A 20,186-nucleotide genomic window follows, 5' to 3' on the forward strand; every position below is an offset into this window, starting at 1 on the left:
GACCTGGCAGATGCCTGGATGGCAGCGAGATGCAGAGCCGCCTGGTGGCTGAGGTTAACGGGCATATGGAGCAGTTTCTGGAGCTGAAGGGTGGTGCTGATGGGAAGGAAGGTGTGATAGACCAGAGGGAAAAGGTGTGTCTAGAAAGATGTTGAGAGAGGCTTGCAGGAAGACACACGAGGAGATGCCAGGATGGTTGGGACCAAGGCCTTGCTTTCCAGGAAATGTGCATAATATTAATAAGTGACCTGAAATTTGAGGGTGTGATGTCCTGCAGGCAGTGGTTCCTAGGTTCTGAGTAATCGACAGGGAAGTTTCCTGAGGGGCCTGGCCATACTTGCCTTCATAAATCATGCAGTAACTGATGGCGTTCTCGGCACTGACCAGTTACGGCAGGTGTGATTTCTCAGGTGAAAGTGTGCCGTGTGTTTGGTAACCGTGATTTAAAATGACGCATCTCTGCTGTTTACCAAGAGAACTCGAAGTCAGGCTGTATGATATGCCTCTCATCTTTGTGAATTCCTCACCTTCTCCCATAGATGGTATTCCTAGAGAGACTAGATTTCTCAAGCCAGAGGTTGTTTAGCTGTTCAAGCATCCTGTGCAAGGATGCTTGTTAACTGGAAGCAAAAAGTTAAATGTTGTATTGCCTTCCTCTGAGCCAAGGATGCAGTAGAAGACTGAGTTAATGGTGTGTTGATTTTTTACATGCGTCTTACCTCAATGTAAAAAAAAAAAGCATAAATAAGATTTTTTTCAGCAAATGAGAAATAAATCCATTTAAAATTATAAGATGTACAATGCATCCAAGAAACAATAGTTGGGATTTTACTGTGATCAATAGAAAGTGTTCGTTAAGAACCCACATAGTGTCAAGTAGGCATTGTGTTTTACCTCCAGGAGTCAATGGTTATTGTTTTAATAATATGTATTTTAAATTACTAAATTCACTTAATTTAATGTATATGTGTCTGTAACTTTGTGCTATGCCTCTGGAACTTCCCTTCCCCACTCCTCCCTTTTCTATGACCTGTAGGGGTTCTTTCTTGATGATGGATTTTAAACCATCTCAAATTCCAAGAGAATTTTGTTAGGAAATGACATCAGTGATTTCTTTCCTTTGCTATCTTGCAAATTAATAAATGTTTTTCTTTATCTTGCAGAAAATGATGTTCATTATTATCTGTGTAGTTATTTTGCTTGTGATCCTTGGAATTATCCTAGCAACAACATTGTCATAGCAACCGTATCCCAAGAGCCATTTGTCCTTGGAGTCAGACCACATCTGCAGCAAATCAGCATCCTCCCATTTCATGAATGAATCCTAGACACTGTGACATGTGGCATTGAGTGCTGATATTTTATTAGTGAATTCAAGGAGAGAGCACAACAGAATGTATTGTTCAGTGGGAAAAACAGAATGGATGTGATGCGTTAACCCAGACATCCTTGGACTCTAAATAACACAGCACAAACATTTAACAATGTGAGACTTGTTTCAATGGCCTTAAAATAAGGAATTATTGAAATTTTCAATTTTTTTAATATATTTCAGTGTTAAAAATATGTATGTGAATTAGGAATATCTTATGTTATGAAGTTATTAGATTTCAGGTCTGAGACTTTCTTCCCTCTCCCAGCTAACATGCTCATTAAGAGACGTTTTTGTACTATGTTTCACTCATGTCTGTTTATGTTTGCAAAAATTATTTTTATTATCACAGAGCTGTTTTGTAAGATATCTATAAGTTTAAATGTTTATAAATTAATTGTTTAATATATTAACATCTTAATTTACTCCAATTTTATGTATTAACTATTGCCTTTTAAAAGAAATAGGAAAGAAACTTCATGATATCAGAGCCATCTTTGCACAGTTGTTCACACAGTCTGCCATCGGCATAGAAAACATTGGGTGCAAAGTACCCCAAAAAGCCTTTCTAGTTCCTTCTGTTGAAATTGATTTATAAGGTTCAAATCTGCCCAGTACCCTCCAGGAAAAGCTTGATTATTGTACTCAGCTTCCTTTCTACCTGTTCCATTACCCAAGATAATAAATTAGTTACTACACTGTAAAGACAATGGTCTCTGCTTTCATTCTTTACAAAATAAGGTTTGTGTTTCCCTGTTCACACTAATAAAGTCTGAATTTAAGGTGGTGATAAAATCAGATTTTAAACTCAAGGGGATCATTCCCAGACATTAAGTCATTCTTACATGTACAGATCACCTGAATGTTCTTGTTACATACCTACTATTCTGCTGAACTTTAAAAGTTAATTCTCAAAGTTTACAGGAATCTGTAATTAACATTTGTATTACTTCTTAATTTTTTAAAATTATAATATGCTTTATATTTAGACTGTAAAATGTACGAAATCTCATTAGCGAATGGGCATCTATATGATAGCAAGTAGTCAAAACTTTAAATGAATATGTGAAGGATATTCAAAATATAGTTATCTCTTGTTACTTCTATATGTGATTGTGTAAGCTCGTGACTGTAATTTAACATTGTCTGGCTTGAAAACTAATATATAGACACGCCTGATTGCAACCTGTAAGTGTGAATTACAGAACCGTTTAGAAGCTGTGGTCCCTCTTGAATACAGTTACAAATTTGATGCGTTCATACTTTATACATCTGACTGCTTAGCTCAGAGCCAAGTCTGTATGTGTGCATTTTATTTTCTTTCTGGTCATCACTGTGCAGTCAGGATTCCTTTAGGAGTCTTCTGGCTCCAACATATATGTTTCTTAAATCAGCCTGTCAGTGGGACAGGCTCCCTGGTTGGTGCTTATGTTGATGGCATGACTTGTCCTGAGGGAATTTAACTATCCAGAGATCATGCTTGTGTCAGTGTGACTTTTGTACGTCCGTTGTCCATATGATTATGTGCACGTGTGGAGACATTTAATGCTCCCCACGTGTCCCGCTGTCGCTTCAAGTGAAGTCTTTTTAGCCCCCACTCCTCATAGCAATTCTTATTGTATCTCTTCAAGACATTCTTCCTGGATTTGAAACACCTACTGAATCTGTGTTTTATAGTTGAAGTTATGAAACCGCTTCTTGATTTCTACTTAATGTGTTTAAGTCATTCACCAGGTAACCCATTTTGTATGTCTAAGCCTAATGTACCTATTTGACGTCGGATTTTTAAAAATACATATCCAGGTTCACTTGTTACTTTTTAAATCATTTCTTGAAATTTCATGTTTACATTAAAAAAAAAAAAAAACTCGAGAACCCAAAAAAGAAGTATTTTACTTTCTGCCTTGTTCATTTCTGGAAAGATTTGGGGGGAGATATTTTATTGCATATCCATAAATAAATTGTTAAAAGAATATTACCTATGTCTGTTACTATGTGTAATGACACAATGTAAGTTAATAATTTTAGGTGTTTTTGGTAAGTTTTTTATGATTTGTTGTTACCAACTTCTGTGGTTGGGCTGTCACATATTAAGAAACCCACCTGGGTTCTTACTGTTGACAACAAATGCTAATTTAGGGAATTTGGCTTTGCATGCTTCTGCCAATTTGACATGTTCACATTGACAGTTATTAACAGGGCACCCCCCTCCACTTATTAACTGGAATCCACTTATTAACTGGAATTTCCCTAATCCATAATCCTTACTGAATTCTAATCATGTTGAAAAGTGGTGTTCAAAATCTGGCATGTAAAAGAAAGAAAAATAAGCTAGTTCTGGAGAACATCAGTTCATGAAGATTGGACACCTCTCCACCCCCACTCGTGTATTACCTCTAACCTCCTCTCTTTCTTTCCTTTCAAGCTGAAGTCTTGACATGCACACTCAGTAATTTAGTGCCTTGGTTTATATTTTTTAAAGACTATGAAGTTTATCACCTGAGTTTCTTAGGTTTACACCCTGGGGAGTTTCCCAGGGAGGCTGAGGAGGAGGCAGCCCCCCAACTTCCCTCGGAGGTTTGTCTGGGTTTCCGCAGGGCATGATCACCACTCACCCGCCCGCTGCACCTTCGAGTTGAGAGAGAGATCTTCCTGAGGTTCAGACACCCACACCGCTCCAAGGTCTCCACACTGGCTCTGTCAAGGGGTGTTCTTGAAACGGCTCCCACAGTGGACACGGGGGTGCTGGGGGGTGGGCAGAGCAGACGTCCAAGGACAGGGCTGGGTTGCCGGGCCTCTGATGCCCGGGGGCCACCTTGTGGGTCAATGAGCAGTCGCATCCTTTCCAGGACCTCTTCCAACAGTTTTTGTTAATTTCTTCAATAAATCTAAGCGCACATACTTTCATGAGTTTAAATGGTGGGGCCCCCAGGTCAGGGGGCTTGGGTTGGAAGAGCCTGGGTCATAGGAGGGACCCTGGGGGGCTCAGGGGTCAGGGTTGCCCAGGGATTTTGTCCCGGTTGTGGGTTGGGGCCTGGTTCAGGGGCTCCAAGGAGGTCAGGAGGGCCTGGGAAAGGGTAGTGGGGAAGGCCAGGAGTCAGTCCGCATCTTCTCATGGCAATGACTCGTGTGCTTGGCAAGGACCCCCTGTGACAGCTGAGGTCTCCCCAGCCGTGTGCCCTGCTGCCCCCTCTTTCTAGGTTACTATTTCAGTGAACACAGCAGTACACCCCCCAACCCACCTCCCCCTCCTCCCCCTCCCCTACACGAAGAACATCAGTGAGAAGAATTGACTCCAGAGGGAAAAAAGTCCAGAACCAGCCTCTGGAGGGCAGCTGAGCAAAGCCTGGGGCTTTGCTTGGTTTTAAAGTGTGAAACCGACATGGTACGCACAGGACACTGGACACAGTCTTGACCTCATCCAACCCTGGTTCCCGCCTTTGTTAAGACAAGATCCAGTGTTCAGTGTGGATGAGACAGCACATTTTGGGGTTTCAGTGCAGCAGGAGCTCCGTAGAGGCATCCCATGTCCTAGCCGCAGTCAGGGTGAAGATGTGCCCGTGTTTCCAGAGAGAGTGCCGTATGGACAGCGAGCCATTTTGTTTTCCTTTGAGGCAACATCCAGTTGTCATCTTCTGACTCGCATCCCCTGAACGAGCAGATTCCTAAACCAGGAAGATGGTTACAGGTCTGGTTGTGAGAAAGGGGTAAGTTCCAGAAAAGGTGGCATGATCGAGGGCAGGGCCATGCGTTAGTAGGTTCAGCCTGCAAGCCTGGGACTTATGTCAACTGCAACAACAAAAAAACACACAACCTGAAAGTTGAGAATGATGTTTTATTTGGTGGCTTTACCGAGGATGTAAGCTGGGTACAGCCTCTTAGATCGCTCTGAGGGACTGCTCTAAAGAGGTCGGGGAGCAGCCAGGATGTATATGAGTTTTCGCTAAAAAACATGTAGTCCGACGCTGAAAGGTTAATGCTCATTACAAAACCAGACATCTCAATGATCTTAGTGATTTTCTAGGGATGGGAAGATGAAAGAGTCGGGGCTCAGTGAAATTATTCCTTTAATATGCACCTTAACCATCTAGGCCCAGTATCCTGCTTTTCTCCATCCGAGTCCCCTCAGGCTGAGTGGCTGATGCCTTGATTGTGGGCAACATTCATTGTTTACTAGAGTGGCAGGCAGTATGTATTTTTAACTGAAGCATAGTTGATGTATGATGTTCCATTAGTTTCTGCTGTACAGCAAAGTGACTTAGTATATGCACATATATACATTTTTAAAAAATGTTCTTTCACATGGTTTCTCAAGGATATTGACTGTCGTTGCCTGTGCTGCACAGCAGGACCTTGTTGTTTATCTGTCTTACATACACTAGTTTGCATCTGCTGACCCCACGCTTGCAGTCCCTCCTTCCCCAGACCCTCTACCTTGGCCACCACGAGTCTGTCTCTATGTGAGTCTGTTTCTGTTTTGTGGATTGTTTGTGTCTTATTTTAGATTCCACATATAAGTGATGTCATACGGTATTTGTCTGACTTACTTGACTTTGTAAGATAATCTCTAGTTGCATGCATGTTGCTGCAAATGACAGTGTTTCATTCTTTTTAAGGGCTGAGTATCTTCCATTGTCGGAGAAGGCAATGGCACCCCACTCCAGTACTCTTGCCTGGAAAATCCCATGGATGGAGGAGCCTGGTGGGCTGCAGTCCATGGGGTCGCTAAGAGTTGGACACGACTGGGCGACTTCACTTTCATTTTTCACTTTCATGCATTGGAGAAGGAAATGGCAACCCACTCCAGTGTTCTTGCCTGGAGAATCCCAGGGACGGGGGAGCCTGGTGGGCTGCTGTATATGGGGTCCCACAGAGTCGGACACGACTGAAGTGACTCAGCAGCAGCAGCAATCTTCCATTGTATGCCTGCACCACATCTTTATCCACTCTTCTGTCGATGAATACTTAGCTTGTTTCCGCATCTTGGCTATTGCTGTGAACATAGGGGTGCCTGTATCATTTTGAATTAAAGTTTTCTCTGGATAATATGCCCAGGAGTGGGATTGCAGAATCATATGGTAATTCCATTTTTAGTGTTTTGAGGAACCTGCATGCTACTCTCCACAGTGGCTGCACCAACAGTGTAGGAGGGTTCCCTTTTCTCCACACCCCATCCAGCATTTTTCGTTTGTAGACTTCAATGATAGCCATTTTGACTCGTGTGAGGTGATACTTCTCTGTGGTTTTGATTTGCATTTCTCTAATAATTGGTGACATTGAGCGTCTTTTCATGTGCCTGTTGGCCATCTGTATGTCTTCCTTGGAGAAATGTCTGTTAGTAGGGATGTTTTTATCAGAAAGCCGTGTCTGATATAAACTGGAGATCCCTGGATAAATAAATAGAAGTGCTTGCCACAGGACCCAGGAAACTGGGGGTGGCTCTGATGCTTTGGTTGAAGGGCAACTGCTAAGAGGTTTCTGCCCTCAGTGAGGAGACCAGTGTTCCACAGTGAACAGCTTCCTGTGGCCACAGCTGCTTTGTTCAAAATACGGTGACACGCTTCACGCACACCCACTTGACGCTCGTCAGAAGCCCTTCCTCTGGTAGTCAGATTGCAAAGCAGAGTAGTGAGCAGAGTATTTTGGGCAACATCTCCACAGAGGTAGCATCAGCCATGCAGACATCCTCGTTTTGGGGAGAGGTCTCCGGCAGATCTAACCTCACGGCAGAATTTCCCTGTCCAGTTCCTAGGGCCGTGACGTGTGGAATTGGGACGATCCCTCCAGCCGTGGGCATCTCCGGGGCTGTTCAGACTGGGCATTTTTCATGAACAGACACAATCCGCCAAAAAGTGAGTGCTTGCAGCAGTCAGACCACCCACCATGCCACCCACAGGGGAGAATTTGACTGCTGGCTTCCTCCACCTCTAAGAGGATGTGCCTTCCTGTTGGGTTGTCATTTTTTCATGATGCAGAACAGAGTCAGGGCAATGGGTGGAGAGAAGGGAAGAGACAGGAAGAGAGGGGGAGGGGCTTGTGTGCTGAGCTGATTCTAGCACATTCCATGGAGGGAAAACTAGGGTGAAACTGGTGAAGAAACAGGATAGAAAACAGACCCAGAGGCTGCTGCAGTAGTTGAACAGGAGAGTAAACCAAGAAAGAGGGACTGGCAATTTCTGGAAGCTGGGTGCTAGGAAGGCTGCCAAAATGGTGACTCCCTGTCCACTGATGGCGAATAGAAATATGGAGACAGCATTTGGAGGAAATATGAGTGGCTTTTTTCTTTTTGCCAGGCAAGGTGGAGAACACAGCAGGCTGGCGCCTCAAGAACTGTGCCCCCCTCTCTGGGGAAGAGGGAGAGGTTTTATATCTTCATGAAGGTTTTGCATTTTTTTTTTTCTTTTTCAAGATTTCAAAACAACCACAGCTGGCATCGGGCAACTCAGCAGCCAGGTCTGGTATCCTAAAGTTATCAGCCGGTGACTTTCTGAAATGCAGAATGCTACAAGAGAGGGTAGGGGGAGAAGGATGCCAGGTGCAGTGTATAATCTAAATGGAGTCAGAGTAATTAGCTTTATGATGGACAAGTCCAGCTACAAGTGTGTGTTAGTAGTAGTAACCAAGATTGCATAACTCTTCCAGGACTGTTTGGCGGCTGCTGCTGCTGCTGCTGCTAAGTCGCTTCAGTCGCGTCCGACTCTGTGCGACCCCATAGACGGCAGCCCACCAGGCTCCTCTGTCCATGGGATTCTCCAGGCAAGAACACTGGAGTGGGTTGCCATTTCCTTCTCCTATGCATGAAAGTGAAAAGTGAAAGTGAAGTCGCTCAGTCGTGTCCGACTCTTAGCGACCCCATGGACTGCAGCCTACTAGGCTCCTCCGTCCATAGGATTTTCCAGGCAAGAGTACTGGAGTGGGGTGCCATTGCCTTCTCCGACTGTTTGGCTGGTATGTGCCAAAGGCTGTTCACTCAGTTCTGTTTTTGCTGTAACAGAAAGGATATTTTCCAGGGGAGGTGGGCTGGGGTGGGGAGTCAGTGAGAGGTTTCTAAGTGTGGAGAATTGGGTTCAGAAGCAAAGAAGGTGCTCCCAGGAATAGCCACAATGTCTCCAAATCTGAAACTCTTCCAGAATAAACAGTAGATTTAACAAGTAATTCAACAAGATTATTATGGTTTATGAATGAAATGCCTGAAATCTTTTTCTAGAAGCATGACTAAAGATTGGTATTCCTTTTTATTCTGCCTGGTTCATGAGGAGCATCTTCCACGAGGGCCCTGGCACCCACATAGGTTACACTAGGCTAGGCTAAGTCCCTTCAGTCATGTCCAGCTCTTTGTGACCCTATAGACCAAAGCCCGCCAGGCTCCTCTGTCCATGGGGTTCTTCAGGCGAGAATACTGGAGTGGGTTGCTGTGCCCTCCTCCAGGGGATCTTCTGAACCCAGGGATTGAACCCACATCTCTGACGTCTCTTGCATTGGCAGGTGGGTTCTTTACCAATAGGGCCGCCTGGGAAGCCCTAGGTTACACTTAATTCTCTGAATTCACAGAACAGTTAATGCATTTCTTTTTCTATGATTTGCCACACACGACTTTATATTTGCATTGTGGAAGAATGAATGAACTGATTTAAGGATAAACCCCAAGGCCTAGGGACACATGCAGGGGGACTGGGGAGTGGGGCTGTGGGGTGTACATCCCAGTCTCCTCACTGCAGCACATCCTACTCATCTTTTTACCCCTGTGATACCTGGGGGAGGTCCCCCAAGGAGTCAGCAGAGCCATGATAATCTGGGCAGAGTCGTGATAATTATCCATCTCCCAGCTACAGAGGGGATTGATAATCTATTGCTAGTCTATGACCATTGCTTGTAAGCAAGATTCACCAAGGTCTTTGTGACCCTCCAAGGGATGGTTTATTTATTTGCAAAGAAGAAAGGGGAAATGGGGGGCAGGCAGTGGCTTCTAATCCCACTCCCCTCACCCTGCTAGGACCCTCATTTGTTTAAAATCCTGCTTGCTTGCTCTCTGAGGCATTTCTCTCTCTCTCTCTTTTTGCGTTGTTTATTTATTTGGCTGTACCTGGTCTCAGTTGTGGCATTCCAACTCTTAGTTGTGTCATGTGGGATCTAGTTCCCTGATCAGGGATCAAACCCAGGCCTCCTGCATTGGGAGCTTGGAGTCCCAGCCACTGGACCAACAGGAAGTCCCTCTTTGGATATATTTCTGATTAATGAAGGCTGATGCATCTGTAGGAAAGGAACAGTTCAGAGAAATAAACATCAGTGTAACCTGTGGTCCTCATTTGAGCAAAATCAAAGGTAAATGTTTTTGAGCTAATCAGATAAATTTGACTATGGAGTGCCTGTGAGATGATGATTAATTTTGTTGGATGTGACACAGACATGGTATTATGTTAATTACAAGTCTGTGTCAGTTTTAGAAAAGCAAATGAACCTATTGACACAGAAGAAACAGATTCGTGGACACAGAGAACAGACTTATGGTTGCCAAGGGATTGGGAGGAGGGAAGGACTGGGTGTTGGGGGCTAGCAGGTGCAAACTATTATATAGGATGGATCAACAACAAGGTCCTCCTTCTGTATAGTACAGGGAACTATATTCAGTGTCTATGGAACCCTAATGGAAAAGAATATGGAAAATACATACATACATATATATATATGTATTACTGAATCAGTTTGCTTTAGAGCAGAAATTAACATTGTAAATCAATTATACTTCAATAAAAAAGACAGCAAACAAAAAAAGAGCACAGGAAACATCTTCTTCTCCACCTCTTCAAAGGACTGACAGCCTGAGCATCAATGCCTGGGCAGTATCTTGTCTTGCAAGACATCAAAGGGGGAGGGAAACCCTTAGGCTTGTGAAATGAAAATATCTCCCACCGCATCAATAAACAAGAAATGTCACAACCATCAGCGATTTCTGGCCTCCAAATGTGAATGGGGGCTACCCAAACTGCGATCCAGCAGATGCTTCCACCCCTCACAGTGATTGCTGAGGAGCTGGTGAACAAGCAGCCTTGCATGAAGCAAGGTGAACAAGGAAACATGATTGGCCCCAGGTAGCTGAGGTGCATAGGAAAGGAGTGAATTCAGGGAGCCCAGAGGCTTCCATCTTCCCATACATAGAATGCTAAATTCCTTAACTTGATACCTGATCTTTGATGTTCACTGCCTGCTCCCCTTGTTGCAAACTTGTGTATAGCCTCCTGCCTCCTTGAAGCAGTTTTCTCAGAGTTACTGAGATGTTGTCTCCCGGGCTTGGAGTCCTAAACATTCCCACCAAATAAAATAACTCTCTACTTTCAGGTTGTAAACAGGCCTCTCTTAACCTCTTGCTGTCTTGTACTTTCTCTCCCATTGAGTTCTAACAAACAAAAAAATCCAAGTATGATTGTTCTCAGTTTGGGAGGAATTTCTTGTTTGGGCACACATAGACATCAGAATCATGCCTGTGAATAGATGGGCTTTCTACGTAAATGCATTAATATGGGCTCAGCTCAGGGAACTGGCCCAGGATACCCTGAAACACAGCATCTGAGTCTCATCACTCTCCTTCCCAGTTCCATGAAAGCCCACTCAGGTGGGGTCTGAATTAAATGTTGGCTCCCTAGGGCTGCATGAAGGGCCACTGGACAGGATTTCCTGTGAGAGAGAAAAGTATCCTTGCCTTTACAACATTGTGTTAGTCTCTGGTGAACCACAAAATAATTCATGTATGTATATATTCTTTTTCATATTCTTCTCCATTAGAGTTTACTATAACACACAGTTCCCTACACTATACAGTAAGATCCTTGTTTATCTATTTTATATATAGTAGTGTCTATCTGCTAATCCTAAACTCCTAATTTATCCCTCCTGCCAAGTCCCTTTTGGTAACCATAATTTTTTTTTATGTCTGTGAATCTATTTGTTTTTCATAAATAAATAAATTTGTGTCATTTATTTAGATTCTGTATATAAATGATATCATATGATATTTGTCTTATCTGAAATACTATGATCGTTTCTAGTCCACCCATGTTGCTGCATTATTTCATCCTTTTTATGGCTGAGTAATATTCCATCATAATATCCATTCCTCTTTTGATGGACACTTAGGTTACTTCCATATCTTTACTATTGTGAATAGTGCTTCTATGAATATAAAGTTGTGTGTATCTTTTCAAATTAAGAGTTTTCTCTGGATATACGCCCAGGAATGGGATTACTGGTGAAAACCCAACCTCTTTTCTTTACATATAGTATATACATATTGCATATGTATTTATATGTATAGGTACACATTTATGTGTATGGTATTATGTTTGTGTATGTATACATGTGTATTTATATGTATGTATATGCATATATATGTTTATATGTATGTATATGCTTGTGTGTGTATATATATATGTTTTCTTCTTACAGTAGGAACTGGTTTAAAATTTCTTTGTCTCTGAATCTTCCCACATATTTGTAGCTACACGTGACACCCAACATTTTCCCCTGTCCTGAGTCTTTCTGGAGGCACCACCCGGGTCTGTCTCACCATAATTGGAGGTATTTGGAAGTGACCTTACCTCCTCCCAGATCTTTCCCAGGCACCTTGAAATTCCCTCACAGTCTCTCTGGGAATCACCTTTCAGAGGCCACGTCTCCCGTCCTCACTCTGGGTTAGGGATGCACATGGGCCTGAAGACCTCGGGAGAGAGCTGTAAACCACCGAGAGCAGTGGGACCCAGGTGAGGCCAGTGGATGGGCGCAGACCCTACTTGGAGGAGTCCGCACACACTCACTCCTGCCTGCAGGGCCACCGTCCTGGCCTTCGTGGGGCAAGTCCCTTTTGCTTCTCTCTGTGGCCATTGTCATGTCGCCAGTTCCCATTACCCAGCACCCAGCACTGTGCCGGGAACAAAACATGTGCTGCCTGATGGCAAAGAGCCCATCGCCCGATGTGCAGCAGTCAAAACACGAGCCCTGAGGTTTGCGGCAAAGAAGGGGTGTGTTTGCAAGGCAGCTAAATGAGGGGACAAGAGAACAAGTCTCAGATCCTCCTCCCGGAAGGTGAGGGACTGGAGCCCTTAAGGAATGAAGAATAAAGCAGCTGGGTGGTACCAGGTGTGGGGAGTGTGGGGAAAGGTGATTGAAAAGATGGGCATTATCGTGGTTCTGTGCAGGCAAAGCTAAGCAACATTCAAAAACAGATGCTCCTAGCACCATCAGGCTGCCCAGGTGGCTTAGTGGTAAACGATCAGCCTGCCAAGCAGGGACATGGGTTTGATCTCTAGGTCGGGAAGATCCCCTTGAGGAGGAAATGGAAACCCACCACAGTATTCTTGCCTAGAGAATCCCATGGACAGAAGACCCTGGCAGGCTACAGTCCATGGGGTCACAAAGAATTGGACACAACTGAGCAACTGAACAAGATAGCACAATCTGAGGACAGAGTTTTCAGCCCTCGATGTCAAAAGGTCACAAAGCGACACTCACACATGCCCAGCTGGAGGGTGGTTGGTTCCAGCCAGTCTTAACCAGATTCAGCTCGAAATTGGATACAGCTGACTCCAAATTCCTGGGGCACCATTCAGGGCAGCATCTTACTGTTCAGGCTACATGATGTTTGGAGGAGACGCATGACCTTGATCGGTGAAGGCAAGTGAAGTGGATTTGATGAATCATTACCCCTGGTTTCAAGCCCAGATAGAGGAAGGCTGTCGGCAGAGACAATGTGCATCCCTTCCGGGACTGAAATGACCAAGGGGGCTGCTCGCTGGTGGTGCTCAGCCAGCAGTACTTCCAACCCTGGCTCTGGACGCAGGGCTGTAGCCCCGGGCAAGGTGGACGGAGCTTCTGCCCTTGATCTGGGGGTCCAGAGAGGGAGGCTGACTGTGGGCAAGTCAGCCAGAGCAACACCCTTTCAGAGCGGGACAGGGGCTGCAGGGAAATGGAAACCTGGCGCTGGGAGGGAGAGTGGCCAGGTATGCTGAAGGTCAGAGCCAAGGCCACAGACGCCAGGGCAGGGCTGTCTGAGGACATGACTCACCCCTCTCGGTCATCACAGAGCACCGAGCTGAGCTCCCTGTGCTAAGCTTCCCACTAGCTAGCTATCTTACACATGGTGGTGTGTGTGTGCTCAGTTGCTTCAGTTGTTTCTGACTCTTTGTGACCCCATGGACTGTAGCCCACCAGGTTCCTCTGTCCATGGAATTTCCCACGAAAGAATACTGGAGTGGGTTGCTATTTCCTTCTCCAGGGGATTTTCATGACCCAGGGATTGAACCGGTGTCTGCTGCCTAGCAGGTGGATCCTTTATCACTAAGCCATCTGGGAAGCCCCATACATACATTAATGTACGATATTTGTTTTTCTCTTTCTGTCTTACTCCATTCTGTTTGACAGTCTCTAGGTCCATCCACATCTCTACAAATGACCCAGTTTTGTTCCTTTTTAATGACTGAGTAATATTCCATTGTATATATGTACCACATCTTCTTTATCCATTCATCTGTCTACTAGTTTCTTACAGGGCACACTGAGTGTTGGCCATGGTAGGGGATGGCAGACAGCCCCAGGCTTGGGTGCAGGTCCTCTGTCCCTTAAGAAAGGAACGGAAGCCTATCATGGCCTCAAGGAAGAGCCTGGGAGCTGAGTGAGTTTGCTGAGGGTCCTGGTTGCTGGGTTGCTGTCAGGCCACAGCTTGTCCCACATTTTAGTGACGTCACATAGCCCAGGGGAGTGGTCCCTGCCTGGGGAGGGGGTCATGTGGAATTGTCAGGAGTCCTTTTCAGAATGCTAAAAAACCTATCAGAAATGACATATTTACCTAAGATAAACAGAAATGACTCATTTATTTATCCTTTTAATCAAAGGATTGATACTTATGGGGCTCAAAATTTATAGGTATGATTGTTCTTCATCTCAATTTTCATTATTGCTCATTTCTAACAGGTTAATATCTTCAATTTTGACTTTATAACAGGTATTAAGACAGGTTTTCTTTTTTTTTTTTTTGAATATGCAAGGGGAGAGGTTTGCTTCTTTAAAGAAAACTGAGGTCTCACAAGGGATGTAAAAGGCCTTTTAAATAAATGAAGATAGACATCATAATTCTGGGTGGAAAGACTCAATATTTCAAGAGTAAATTTTCCTCCAATTAGTTCTGAAAATGTTGCCCAATGTATCTCAAATTCATCTAGGAAGATTAAAAAGGACATTTCTGCCAAAAAAAGAAATATAAGGGAAGGATTTCCCATAAATAACGTTGAAGTGTGTTGTGACAAAGTAATAAAATAGATACTGTATTGGTGGCAGGATTGATGAGACCCATGGTGGGGAATAGGGAGCTGCTAAGATATCAATCTGAATGGAACTTTCCAGCAAAGAGTGTTAGCAGAACTTGATAACCTGTTCCTTTCCAACCCCGTGCCAGCCTGAGTCCACTAGAGTGGACCTTCCTTAGACTGACCCATCCATGAATCAGAGCTAATGATATTAATAATAGTCCCTTCCTTGAGGGGGCAGGGATTGATTTTGAAAATATGAATCCTTTGGAAGGGTGCAGATAGTAAGCATCCAACAAGTGTTCTCTTTTCCACTCTACTTAAGTTCCTCTCCATCTTGCACAAACTTAAAAAAAAATAATTTTCTTTATTTTAATTTTTAATTTATTTTTTAAAAATTATTTATTTATTTTTGACTGCATGAGGGTTTTTTTTTTTTTTTCTCTAGTTGTGGCGAGCAGGGCTTACTCTTTAGTTGTGGTGCACGGGTTTCTCATTACGGTGGCTTCTCTTGTTGCAGAGCTCGGGCTCAAGGGCTCAGCAGTTGCCGTGTATGGAGTTAGTTGCTCCACAGCATATAGGATCTTTCAGGCCCAGGGATCGAACCTGTGTCCCCTGCATTGGCAGGTGGATTCTTATCCACCTGGTCCAGGGAGGTCCCACATGTTGAGGGGCAGCTAAGCCCGTGTGCCACAACTACTGAAGCCTGTCCTCTAGAGCCCGGGCTCTGCCACAAGAGAAGTTACCCCAGTGAGAAGCCCGCACACCACAAGTAGAGAGTAAGCCCTGCTCATTGCAACTAGAGAAAGCCCATGTACAGTAACAAAAGATCCAGTACAACCAAAAATAAATGAATAAAGTTTTTTTAAAAAGAGAGAGAAACTCCCAGGAATTCATGCACTGTCCAGGTCATGGGTCGCTTTCCCATCTCTGTGCCTGCTAAGCTGGCTAGAGAGATGGGATGGTGATGCCACTTGGGCATCCTGGTGCCCAGAGCTGGGGAAACCCCCACAAAATGCACACAGCATATTGGGGGTGCTTTCTCCCTCAAATCAGAAGGCCATTAGTAGAAAAGGGGAAATGCATGCTCAGGAGGAAAAATCAGGAGACCTTCACTAGTGGAATCTCAAAAGCCAGCAGCCTCCTGGGTAAGACTCATGTGGTCACCAGAGGCCCCAAACCCAGAAGGCCCCGCACTAGGGGTTCAACACGCCACAGTCTCTTTGTCTGTCCTGGGGCAGCCGTGACAAAGCATTGCCGACTAGGCGGCTTAACTAGCAGGAATGAATCATCTCACAGTGCAGGTGCTGCAGGGCTGGCTCCTACTGGGGCCACGAGGGAGACTGTCCCGAGCTTCTCTCCCCTGCCTACAGATGGCCCATTCCCTCCCCACCCCCGTGTTCCCTATGTCTTCATGCGTTTCCTTCCTGCACCCTATTTGTGCCCAAATTCCCCCATTTTCATAAGGACAGCAGTCATGTTGGGTTAGGGGCTCACCCTACTCCAGATTGACCTCATCTTAACTAATTCCATCCACAAGAACCCTATTTGCAAATAATATCAGATTTTTGGGGCCCTGAGTTTTAGGGCTTTGACGTATGAAATCTAGGAGGACAACCTAGCTCACAACGTTTGCCATCTTATAATTCGTAGTCATTTTGTCCTTGAGTGGGTGTCTTGTGGGGTCTGATGGGACAATGGAGTGCGTGCCGCAGGCTTGCTGTGCCCTCAGGTGGTCCCTCTGCCTCCCTGGATGGGTTCTCAGATGGCCACGCCTCACCCTCAACACCCTGCACACCTGTGCGTTCAGTTGTGTCCGACTCTTAGCAACCCCATGGACTGTAGCCTGCCAGGCTCTTCTATCCATGGAATTCTCCAGGCAAGAATGCTGGAGTGGGTAGCCACTCCCTTCTCCAGAGGATATTCCCACCGCAGGGATCGAAGCCAGGTCTCCTGCACTGCAGGCAGATTCTTTAACAACTGAACTACCAGGGAAGCCCCTGCACACCTGGCCCCTCCCTACCGACCCCCACTCTGTGATGCCCAGCCTGCTGCCCTGTGGCCCCCTGGGGGCTGGGCTGTGCACAGAGTGTCAGGGTCAGGCACACACACACTGCAGGGTCTCAGGGGGGCCTGGCAGTGGCTGGCAGGTGAGCCCTCACCTGCCCCCTGTCTGGGTACCAAGTGCACTCCAACATGGAGGATGCCAACATTTAAGGGGTCACCGTCCAGAGTAGGCTGGGTCATTGGGTCCGTGGAAAGGGGGACTGAGTTTCCTGCACCTGGCCAGGTCTAGAGGCTGGTAGAAAGTGGGCTGCGTGCTGAGTCACAGGACAAGACCTCCCAAACCTGTGCAGACCTGTTCTCACCGTGAGAGTATTTTCATGTCCCAGGAAGCATGACCTTAAATAGCAAATAAAGATGCCCTGATCAACAACAAGGTCCTGTACAGCACAAGAACTATATTCAATATCCTGTGATAAATCATAATGGAAAAGAATATAATAAAGAATGTGTATATGTTGTATAACTGAATCACTTTGCTGGACAGCAGTAATTAGCACAACAATGTATAGCAATGTATGTGCTCAGTCGTGTCTGTTTGTGACCCCATGGACTGTAGCCCACTAGGCTTTTCTGTCCATGGAATTTCCCAGGCAAGAATACTGGAGCAGGTTGACATTTCCTCCTCCAGGGTATCTTCCTGACCCGGGATTGAACTTGAATCTTCTATGTCTCCTGCATTGGCAGGTGGGTTCTTTACCCACTAGTGCCACCTGGGAAGCCCTATATCCTTTACTCGGATTCACTGACTGTTTATATTTTGCCTCCATTTCTTTATCACTTTATCTATCTATCCAGGGACCAAATCCGTGTCTCCTGCAGCTCCAGCATTGTCAAGCCTTAATTAAAAAATAATAATCATGAATTAAAAGACTAAAAAATAAGACACCATGACGGGTTGAGAGGGACACCACACAGGTGGGGCAGTGTTATAATTTAGTGCCTCTAACAGCCAGTTTTTCTGTTCTGCACTTCCATTTCACACTTAGCCCCACACTTCACAGAGAAGCCAGAGGGAGGAGCTGAGATGTGCACATGACAGGTCGTGGGAAGCCACTGAACAGAGAAGCAACACTCAGAAGCTGACGAGGAGCCTGGGTCCTTATGGGGGGACCATGTTGCCCTCTTCCAGACAATGCCGCTGACCTTCTCAGTGATGGCTCTCCCCTTTGAGGTCTCTGTGTATGATCTGTAAAAGCAGAGACTGGAACCTGTCCTCTGCGGCTGTGGAGGGTCTTGCCAAAGATGAATTCATGGGCTTGGAGGGAAAGGAGAGATACAGATGTGTTTACAAGGAGGCACTGGGCAGAACCAGGGGACCAGCTGGGTATCGGGGATGAAGGACCAGGTGTCTCCATTGAGGGAGATGCTGGGATGGGGTCCGGGCTACGGTGGAGCTGAAAACCCTCCTGGGGATGTATTTTCATTTGAACAGGGAATTGCCTGGCTTTCTCTCAAAGAAACAAGTCTTGAACAATACACTTCCAGATGACATCACCTGCTTCTTTTACTACCTTCTCCATTGATGAATAAGCTTGATTGAGTTCAGTTGAATGATTAGTTTTCATAAATTCTGAGACGTGTTTCATTCCATCATTGTCACTTCAACCATGGTATCTTTCCTTGACTCTGCTCTCTTCTCTGGGCCTTAGTCTCTCCATGGGTAAGAAGGATGTTGGGTTACCCAGTGCCTGTGGAGTCGGGGAAACTTCTAGGGTGCTGACACTGTACCCATGGAGGACATGGAGCTGACCCTCTGTGGGGGCAGGGGGTCCATTCCAGGAGGACATGTCACACTCCACGTTTGTTGCTTATCTCAAAAGCTGAAGGTATTGAAGCTTCATGACAACACCTGCAGATCAACTTTTTTGACTAAAAGTTACCCTTGGGAAACCTGTTCAAACCTTCAATGCCCTGGGAGCAGGCCCATCACGCTGTCCTGGGAAATAACAAGAGGAACTTCTCTTCCAGGGATGTCGAACAGCCACAGCTCATGTGGTCTTAAAAATGCACTTAGGCAGAGAAGGACTAATATCATATGATGCTGCTTATATGTGGACTTTTTAAAAAATGGCACAAATAAACTAAATTTACCAAACAGAGTCACAGATGTAGAAAACAAAACTTATGGTTACAGGAGGGAAAGAAGCAGGAATAAATTGGAAGACTGGAATCGACATATACTCACTACTATATATAAAATTGATAACTAGTGAGAAACTACTATATAGCATAAGCCTCTGGGTCTTCCTGGGTTTTCGCTGCGATTTGCTCTCATGGTCTGCAGAGCCCTGACTGAGCAGCAGAGGGCGCTCTGTCACAATCCCTGAGTCCAGGCTCTTTGCCCAGCTGTGGAATGTGGCTTCTTTTTCTCCTTGGCAACTGTTTTCTTAAAAACCCTGGGTCAATAGAATCTGTGTCAATCAAATCCCATTTCTCGCTGACCTGTGCGACCCTTTAAGAGCTGTTTATCATCGTTTGTGAAGGCGGGCCCCTTCCGACTTCAGGCCTCCAAAGCTCGCAGTACATGAATAATCCGCAGACAATGGTTACCTGTAGGACTGCACCGTGGAAAACATCCCCGCCGCGACCGCTTTTGTAAACTGGAGTCTATTCAGCCCTGTGAAGGATCCCAAGACAGCAGGGGACTCTTTGGTCAATAGGTGGAATAAAACGCTGGGCTAGGGCTTTCATAATCGCGGCCTCCTGAGAAGGCAACGGGAGGGAGTTTCCCACAATGCTTAGTGGCTTCTCCTAATCCTATTGGAGATGGGGAGGGGGGCCATGGGGAAAGGGATACCTAGGTGACCAAAGCAGAGCCAGTGATTTAGTGATGAGCTTGTCCGCAGGCCCTGAGGGGGTCTGAGCCCCTGCGGAATTCCCAACATTCAAGCCACACAAACAAACCACCTGTGCTCTGGACTCACTCTGCCCTGGCCACTGTCTTGTTAATAATTCTCCCTCGGGGGAAGCTGAGGTCAGCCAGGTAGTGAAAGAGGGTGACCTGGATTCTTCAGTGATATCATGTCCTGAGAGACTGGACCCAGTGCTTGCAGTGCTGATGTGTGACGGGGTTATGTTATTCTTGTGGACTGAGGGGAAGTAGTCTGGGGAAGCAGCAGCGCAGACCATGCTAGCGCTGGGATGCCCCTCAGCCCACCTAAATAAAATAACTCCAGCACATGAGCTGCAGGAGAGGGTTGGAGTGGGGCTGGATGGGGGAGAACTTGAGGCTCTTTTTAAAAATGTAACTACACTTGATTTACAATATCTTGTTAGTTTCAGGTGTTTCACTTGTTAGCCAAGTGATTCAGTTATACGTACATACCTCGTGGCTCAGCTTGTAAAGAATGCGCCTGCAATGCGGGAGGCCTGGATTCGATCCCTGGGTTGGGAAGTTCCCCTGAAAAAGGGAAAGGCTACCCACTCCAGTCTTCTGGCCTGGAGAATTCCTTGAA

At 45.5% G+C, this 20,186-nt stretch overlaps 1 protein-coding gene across 2 annotated transcripts in view; it reads left to right on the forward strand.

The window, feature by feature from the left end:
• The window catches only part of STX2 (syntaxin 2), a 40,642-nt gene extending 37,612 nt beyond the window's left edge, over positions 1 to 3,030 (forward strand). For both annotated transcript variants that reach the window (XM_055551003.1, XM_055551002.1), the window contains one exon: positions 1,164 to 3,030. In XM_055551003.1, the coding sequence (XP_055406978.1) occupies positions 1,164 to 1,241 (78 nt within the window). In that variant the 3' untranslated portion in view covers positions 1,242 to 3,030. The remainder of the gene's footprint in view (positions 1 to 1,163) is intronic.
• Positions 3,031 to 20,186: the final 17,156 nt, after the last annotated feature.

The sequence above is a fragment of the Bubalus kerabau genome, chromosome 16 (assembly GCF_029407905.1).
Source record: "Bubalus kerabau isolate K-KA32 ecotype Philippines breed swamp buffalo chromosome 16, PCC_UOA_SB_1v2, whole genome shotgun sequence".
NCBI classification, from domain to species: Eukaryota; Metazoa; Chordata; class Mammalia; order Artiodactyla; family Bovidae; genus Bubalus; species Bubalus kerabau.